Source organism: Phragmites australis, chromosome 16 (assembly GCF_958298935.1).
Source record: "Phragmites australis chromosome 16, lpPhrAust1.1, whole genome shotgun sequence".
NCBI classification, from domain to species: Eukaryota; Viridiplantae; Streptophyta; class Magnoliopsida; order Poales; family Poaceae; genus Phragmites; species Phragmites australis.
The window spans coordinates 23814759-23823429 of NC_084936.1; the positions used below are offsets into that span (position 1 = coordinate 23814759).

At 43.0% G+C, this 8671-nt stretch overlaps 1 protein-coding gene across 1 annotated transcript; it reads left to right on the top strand.

Annotated features, from left to right (window-relative positions):
* The first annotated feature begins 3670 nt into the window (after positions 1 to 3670).
* LOC133894891 (DNA polymerase epsilon subunit B) lies at positions 3671 to 8276 on the top strand. Its single transcript, XM_062335075.1, has 13 exons — positions 3671 to 3875; positions 3984 to 4164; positions 4752 to 4905; positions 5087 to 5217; positions 5513 to 5591; positions 5678 to 5782; positions 5876 to 5956; positions 6042 to 6172; positions 6269 to 6363; positions 6679 to 6778; positions 7176 to 7290; positions 7360 to 7470; positions 7670 to 8276. Exons 1-13 carry the CDS (start codon positions 3704 to 3706, stop codon positions 7814 to 7816), a joined length of 1602 nt encoding a protein of 533 aa, XP_062191059.1. The 5' UTR covers positions 3671 to 3703; the 3' UTR covers positions 7817 to 8276.
* Positions 8277 to 8671: the final 395 nt, after the last annotated feature.

Genomic DNA, 8671 nt, shown 5'->3' on the forward strand with positions numbered 1-8671 from the left:
GGGGGAGCCGAGCGGCGCAAGCGGGAAGGCCCCTTACCGCCCCCTGAGAGGGCGGTAAGGACCCCTACCCGCCCCCTCAGGGGGCAGTAAGGGAGGCGGCTCGGGCGGGCAGGCCGTACCCGCCCTCTGAGGGGGCGGTTGGGCCTCCCGCCCATTTAGGGAGCGGTTAGTGGCCCAACCGCCCTCTCAGAGGGCTGCAGGTGCCTAGTTTTACAATTTCTCATACGAAAAATCTATTTATTTAAATTTTTAATAAAAAAATAAAAATAAAAAACTCTTCAGAGAAGGAGTGCTTTTTCTTTGGAAGGCCCAGTCGAACTGATATTCAGCCTTTAATTCATAGCTCGTGGCCCATATGCCAATAGCAAATACGTATACCATCACGTTCAATTCACAGGCTACCGATACATTTTAGTGGTCGAGAAGCTTTCATTCAACTCTACGCTTGCCTCGCGCATCTGCATAATAGTTTGTCAAATGTCGTTCCTTATTTTGAGCAAGTTAAATGAGCCACATGCATGCAGTCTTATAATTGTTCACGTCAAATAAAAAAAAAAGGCTACACACATTCATGCATGCATGCAGTCAGCTAGTCTCTTGCTGATGGGGCCATAGCTAGCTTGGGTTTGCATCTCAGTGAACAAAAGCATATTAAGCAGGAGACTGATTGGTGATTAGCAAATTTGAACTTCAAAGGATCAGGTCGTGAAGCCAGAAAACGGCACCTGGGAATCTTGATCGGATGACTCTCTCACCGAATGGAATAGTGGCGACCCTCTCTCATTGCCTGCTTCTTCCACCGCCAACCCTAGCACTTGCGTATAAAAGGCCATCAGGTTGCCACTCGCAGGGGCTAGCGTCTTCCATCTCCAATACTCACACACACATATTTTCCATCCTCCATTGCCACCATACACAGCACGCACACCTATCCATCTGAGAGAAGCACGCGCACATAGAAGTGAGCTCACAAATAGGTTCGCCCGCCAGAGGTCGTCATGGCCGCGTCACCGAATGGTGAGGCACCGTGTCGACTCTTGCATCTCTCCTCCCTCCTTCTCAGGTGCTAGGTTGGTACGACGATGAAGCGACTTGTGGGCGGGTGCCAGCCAAATGCCGGCTAGCTCGTAGGCCGCCGTATCATGAGATCCATCCGATGTACAGGAACAGGTCGTTTCGGTGGCAGCGCTTCACGCCTTACCTTACAAGCCGTTTCGGCGCTTCATAGGTACAAAAGGTTCGTAAGACCCATATCATTCGGTCGTCGGCGTTTACACACGTACGATGGTGGGGATCTACTTATGATTTATGGACATGTGGTATTGATAGCTAAAAGGCGGCATGTTGGTGGGGATCGATATATGATCTGTGGGTTTGTGGTAGAGACAAATGGTTTTAAAAGTGATACGATGGTAGGGATCAGCTTATTATCCATGGGTTGACGATGCGAATGGTACAGAAAGCGGCATGTTTGGTGGGGATCGGCATATGATCTGTGAATCTGTGGTAGAGAGAAATGTTTTGAAAGGTGGTATGGTGGTGGGGATCGGTTTATGATCTGTGGGTTGGCGGTACGAATGGTACGGAAACTTATGGTAGAGACAGATGGTTTGAAAGTTGGTACGATGGTGGGGATCGGCTTATGATCTATGGGTTGGTGGTATGAACGGTACGGAAAGTGACATGTTTGGTGCGGATCAATGTATGATTCATGGGTCTATGGTAGATACAGATGATGTGGAAAGCGGTGTGATGGCATGAATCAATGTATGATCTATGGGTTTGTGGTATGAGTGGTTGGAAAGTGGTATGGTTGGTTGGGATCGGCTCATGATTCGTGGCCTTGTGGTACGGGAGGCAGAACACTTTATTCGCAATAAAAAATTTGTGATCAGTATGAGATCAATATGACAATGCTATAGAATCTGTCGAGGGCAATAACATGTTAAGTATGCCTCATGGCGATGCCGTAGAGCTGAGTAAAAGAGCAAGCATGCATGCACTGATGTCAGTGTAATGCAAGTAGCAGTACTTGTAGCACAGAGGTACCATAGCAAATATGGTGCGCAAGTTCGATACTCAGAGGCAAATGACGCCCAAACCTTTCTGTGGTGTAGTGTGCTCACCCAGAATTATTCTCACAATTTTGATCCAATTTGGAACATGGGAAGGCACTCAAACGATTTGTTCAGAACTTCATAGTGGACGGACTAAGCTGTGTTGCAAAATAGACTGCCCGATCTATGCTGTTATAGAGGGGGAGTTGATCTCTAAAATTAGAGATGCGCACGGAATATATCTACAACTCTCCCATAAATTTTGGGTCAAGTGGTAAGTTAATCGGTAATGGTGCCGTATTGAGACACAGAAGCATTTGACCGATGTGATTAGACTCGTGCACAACATTAGCACTTTCGGGGTAGAGCTAGCACACTTGCCTTCCAACATTATATTATGTAATATTTCTAGTCCATTCACGGGCAGCAGCCGTGAAGAATTCAAAGCATCGCCATGCTTTAATATATGGCAAGACTAGCGCTTGAGTACACACTTGTATGCCATTACAGAGAAAACCAAATAGGCGCCTGACTAAATGTCGCACTGATCTCAAAAGCACACGTAAGCTGAAGTCCCAGGCTTGCATGAGCATGCCCCCTGATACTATCAACCCACCATGCCCATTCTCCGTGTCATCAAGACCGATCAGTTCGGAAACTAGTATATGTCCTGACCGATGAGGTTGGACACCTTCTGTTCATGACTGTCGAGGTCGAATATTTTTTTATGAGACTTTATTATGAATTTCGTGACTAACAACAACGCTGAGTAAAGATGTGGCGTTCAAATTGCTCACCAGAATTATGAGCCTAGTATTTTTTTTTTATCTCATGCAACGTATCATACATCTATCGAGAACAAGACAAAGACTTGAGATTGACGACGATTGATGCAGCTTAAGCAGAGGTATTCCGTAGGCTCAACCTACGGATATAATTAACTAGAGTTCTTACAAGCCTCTACGATTCAAAAACTATGCAATCAATATATTAAGACGTCATATAGGGATTCTAAGGATGAATAAAGAATACAAGTTTCCTATTTTATTTGTGTTTCTATATTTCATTTATTTATTCATATACAATTGTACATTGGTACGTGCACACTCAATTCTACTATATGCAGAGAAATTTGAGCATTTTTCTCACGAAAAACAGTATTAATAATTTATTCAGTAGTATCAGTATTATGAATTTAGAACTAATGTACACTAAACTATTAGGTGTAAAAAACTATTATACACATAGAGGTTTAGAATAGCTTTATAGTTCTCAGTAATATTTAATAGTTCTATAGTTTAATAATATTAGTAGTGCTCAGTATTATCTAGTGGTATTAGTACTACTGAAACTATCGACACCTATCCAGGCACGCTAGGCGAGCATGAGTGCCACGTGACGTACGCTGGCGCGGGCCCGAGGCGTGGCTGTAGGGACACATGTCGTGCTCGGGTGTGCGTGGGTGGGCTGAGCCGGTGGACTGCCGTGGCGCGGCTGGGCCGAGCCGGGTGGGGTAGAATCACCGTTCACGGCCCATGAAAGCACACGAAGGCGGAGAAGGCCAGGCAGTCGCCATTATTATCCCGCCATTTCCCCCAAACCCCAGCCCCCCTTTCCCGCCACACCCTTTCCCCGCCCCCTCTCCCATGGCGGCGCCGTCGGCGGCCACGCGCAGGAAGCTGCAGCGCAAGTTCCGGCTGCGCGGCTTCACCCTCAAGGTGGACGCCCTCGAGGAGGCTGCCGCCTTCCTCGACCGCTTCCCCGACGCCGAGGACGACGCGCTCGACCTCCTCCTCGACGAGCTCGACAAGGAGCCGCGTAAGGCACTCCCCCCTCTAGGTTCCCTGCACTGCACGCCGTTCGTCTCGTGTTGTTTGGGTGGCTGTCAATTTGATGCCTGTGGCTCTGGGTCTGTGTCGCGCGCAGTGCAGTCGTCGATACTGGATCGGGACGCGGTCCGGCGCGTGGTGGCACTGCTCGTCGAGGCGGAGGAGGCGGTCGACGCGGCATCGCTGCAGACCACCAGCGCCCGCTCAGCGCTGCGGGTGGTGGACGCGTTTGTCGTCCCGCGGTTCCACTACGACCCAATCAAGAAAGTGTTCTACGAGTATGTGAACGCCGCCTTTTCTTTGTAGATCCGGGAAATTCCCTATGGGGACTTGATAATTTGTTCATCCTTTTTGGGTTTCACTATTGAACTATGGTTAAAGATGGTTAGTTTGGCCAAACTGGATGCTCAAATAGTGATTTTGGATTGATGTTTGGGTAGCTTCTGCCACAAAAGCGCTATTTAAGTGTCTATAATTCTAATTCGCTTTAATCTGGCATAAACTTTTTATCGGTTGCTAATTTGCAGAGTGGATGTTAGTAGGACAGTTTAAGTTGTGCCTTTATAAAAAAACTAAACTTATCTCCAAGTGTTAGAAAAATGTTTTAGATGAATAGTTTTTTTTTGCATTCAGGAAATTGCTGCTGACTAATCGTCATTGGTTAGCTCGGTCATGTGGATTTAATGGATTTTTAGAAAAAAAGTTGTTTTCTTACTATGAAGATTCGTATAGAGCACACGAATTGCTAAAAGAGCTTGTTTTCTGAATATTTTGACCATATTTAAGGAGAACTGGAAGGTAGTGATTATAGTGACCCTCATGTTTCTATTGTTGATGCTATGCTGCGTTTTTCTGTGTAAAATAGGCATACCGGCAGATTAGCTATTCATGGAGAAGCCGGAGATAAAGCTTCCCTTTATAGGGACAGATATCAAGTGCTGCTTCAGAGGCTCTCTCGCGATAAATATTTCTCTAAGCCAGCTTTTGACACGGTTGTGGCAGAAGATGGTAGTTGCGAGGTATTTCTCCTTTCTATGTTGAATCTCTCTATCATGGATTGATTTCTGTGATCCCTATTACTCCACTCCAAAAATTGGCATATTCCCTGAAGAACATTTATTCAACCTTTTTTTCTTCCAAATTCTGTATTTTGTTAGCCTTTCAATACAAAGTTATTTATACAGTTTTTTTTTCATGTAGATAACTTCTATACAGTCTCTAATTGGATGCACTGGACGGAGATGGATTATGGGGGTCATATCTCAGTTGGAGGAGCGCCAGTTCTACTTGGAGGATCTTACTGGAGCAGTGCCAATTGACTTATCGAATGCCATATCCTTAGAACCCATTGCTATTTTAACACTGATGGCTGGTTACTATTACCTTCATGTGAATAATCTATAAATAGAGATCCATATCTTTGCTATGCCAAATAAAAATGTGTCAATTTAAACTTCCTTCAGCCACTTGTAAAGGAGGATATACAAAGGCAAGTCCTCTTGGTTTACATGGGTTAGCATAGAAGACTTACCATATACGCAGAAAATTGTGTACCAACATCTGGCATTATCCATGGGGGTTTCATGGTTATTGAGAAAGTATTACCACTTTCCTTAACATAGAACACAAAATCACTTCAGGTTTTTTTGTTGAAAATACTGTAATTGTCGCTGAGGGGGAGCTGCTTTCAAATGGCATTTTCCAGGTTTAATTCGCATCTCCTAGAAAATTTGCATCTCTTTCCTGTATTATTTATTCTATTGAGTGCGCTTATATTCAAACCATGCACAGGTCAATACATGTGGGTTTCCTCCCCTAGAAGACAGGGAAGCATCACTTTCATTGCTTATGGGTCTTGATTTCTTTGGGGGAGGTGTAGTACCAACTGAAGAAACGGTAAGTTCAATAACTCCATTACAAATATTGAATAATTAGGTCTTGTAAAAAATAACTTCACTGATAATCTTTGCTTCCATTGATATCAAACAGCTAAGATTAACATCACTGGAACAAAAGGCCGTGAATGATATGTTTGTCATACTTTCGGATGTTTGGCTGGACAATCCTGAGGTATTTATTTACATCAGTTCTTGATTTTGTATTACTGTCATTATTTTGTCCTCTCAGGATGTTCATGTGTTATCTCGTAGAGAAGACTATGGAGAAGTTAGCTATTGTTCTTGATGGTTATGATTGTGTGGAGGTGGTGCCTTCCCTCTTTGTTTTGATGGGCAATTTCTGCTCTAAGCCCTGCAATCTAGCATTCAATTCATTTGAAGAACTCAGGTCTGACTTTGTGTTCCATTAGAGATGATGGAAAGTTGTATTTTGTTCTTGCTATTCCATTGCAAGACAAGGCCTGACCCATGCAACTTCACTCAGATTGCAGTTTGGAAAGCTTGGCGAGATGATCGCAGCTCGATCTAGATTAAAGGAACATAGTCGTTTCTTATTCATTCCAGGTCCTGATGATGCAGGTACTCCAAAACTTAATGATACACTTTTAACTGATAATTGCTCATATCCACACATATGTACTCCTATATCCAGTTTTGTAGTCTGAATGTCTGATCACGAACTAACTTGCTTGGTCCATTCTTTTGATATCCTATTACTATAGCTTACCTTGCTATTTTAGATGTAGGAACATTTTTTTTGTGATCCTGATAGGATTAGAAATGAGCTTGTTCACTGTATATAATGCCAGCTGCCTCCCGAGATATCTGCAATGAGATGTTTCTGTGTTTCTTCAGCACTTGATATGCTGCTCTTACTTGACAACAAATCTGCAGGCCCTTCTAAAGCTCTCCCAAGGTGCGCACTTCCGAAATATCTAATTGAAGAGCTTCAGAAGCACATCCCAAATGCAATCTTCGCAAGCAACCCTTGCAGGTTTGACATGAAACTAGTGCCTAAAATTCCAACTGGTTCCAGGATTACACTAATAGGAAGCTGTATACATTAAACACCACATGCAGAGTTAAGAATATAGATTTTGGATTTTTGGGGGCGAAACTATTATAGCTTCAGTTTCCTAAAAAAAAAAAGGCGCATCGTTGTGTGTCGTTTTCAGCGTGGTCCTAGGTGGCCAACCTTTGGTGTCTTTTCTCGACCTTTAAGTAATGCCATGATGGGCTATCTTCCCCCATAGGTCGAGTTTTTATTTATAAAGTGATAGATTTGAAAAGAACATCTTGTCCAACCTATTTCACCAATCCAGATCAAGTTGTCATGATCAAAACAACACTTCAGCTTAAAATTTCTCAATTCTTATCTCTATGATTTTCAGGGTGAAGTTTTATACACAAGAAATTGTGTTTTTCCGGCAAGATCTCCTTTACAGGATGCGACGGTCATGTCTAATTCCCCCAACAACGGAAGAAACAAGTGACCCTTTTGAGCATGTGAGTTAAACATCTTCTAATTGTTGTTATTGTAGTGAGCATAACAATAACCTATCCTTCTCTTTTCAGATGGTAGCAACTATCACCCATCAGAGTCATCTTTGTCCATTGCCTCTTACTGTTCAACCTATCATATGGAATTATGATCATTGCCTTCGGTTGTATCCAACCCCTCACACGGTATGTCATTTAGAATATAGTTTATGCAAACCTGCTTGTCCCAAAAAAACAATGTTTTTGAGTTATAGTTTCTGTGGATCTTCTCTTGTGTCTTGAACATACACAATTCATAAGTATACCTTTGCCAAATAGTCATAACCACTCACAACGAAAGTTTGGAGGGTGTGTGCTCATTCTTCTCTTTTCAAAACTTCTTCAGATAGTATTGGGTGACAAGAGCGAGCAGAAAGCCTTCAAATATACCGGAATTACTTGCTTTAATCCGGGTTCTTTTGCGAATGACAGCACCTTCGCTGCATACCGTCCTTGCACTAAGGAGGTTGAGCTTTCTGCATTAGAAGGCTAACATAAAGGGAGAACAAAATGAGGCTCTCCAATTTGGTGAAGTGTCCCATCCAACCCAGCATTCACGGGGCATATATTTGCATTGTACATCAGCCATCTGGATTGATATATGTGGCTTTGACATATAAATTAAGGAGCAGGCCGTTTTCACGCAAGAATTCGTGGAAATAACATGGCACGCATGAAGTTGTGATGTTTCTCTGAAGAGAACTGATGCTGGCATCCCATCATAGGCTCAGCAAAACCATAGCGGCAGATGGTAATGGTGTTTGTGCAGCAAGCATCTCTAAACGGTTTTAACTCACTGACATTGTATGCTTTACCATTTTTTTTACCTGTACTATTTAGTTTTTTTACCTGTACTATTTAGTTTCCATTGTTGTAAATCATGGTAACAAAACTGCCTTCTGAGAGTGCTCATATGTGTTCTATCTTCAAATGTGTTCGCCCAACTGTGCAATTTTTCTTCTGATTATTCTGAAAATATGAACAGTCAACAGAGTACTATGTGAGAATCGTGGTTCAATAACAGGTCAACCCTACAGAATTCTGATTTATGCCTATCCCGCACCAACCCTTGCATTGCAGTTTGATGATGAAGTGTTGGATATGTGTTATTGTACGGAATTGATTAAGTATATGACTGGTTGTATTAGCGGTATATGGTGGAATTATAGTAGTATTTTAGAATAGCGATAGGTTCAACGAGTCTGTCGGAACTTCGGGAAACGACTGATGTTGCTAGTTCAAGAATATCTGTAGTCATGCTTTGGTGTTATAAGGTTTGGTTGAACCTTGTTAACAAACATCGTACCTCTGGTGTCATTTATGATTGTGTGTATTATTTTTGACCATC

Bases quoted from the DNA above. Each gene is read 5' to 3' on its own strand.
- LOC133894891 (XM_062335075.1), top strand. From the start codon at position 3,704: ATGGCGGCGCCGTCGGCGGCCACGCGCAGGAAGCTGCAGCGCAAGTTC. The intron at 6,173-6,268 runs GTCTGACTTTGT...AACTTCACTCAG, and splicing joins AATTCATTTGAAGAACTCAG to ATTGCAGTTTGGAAAGCTTG. The intron at 7,471-7,669 runs GTATGTCATTTA...AAACTTCTTCAG, and splicing joins TGTATCCAACCCCTCACACG to ATAGTATTGGGTGACAAGAG.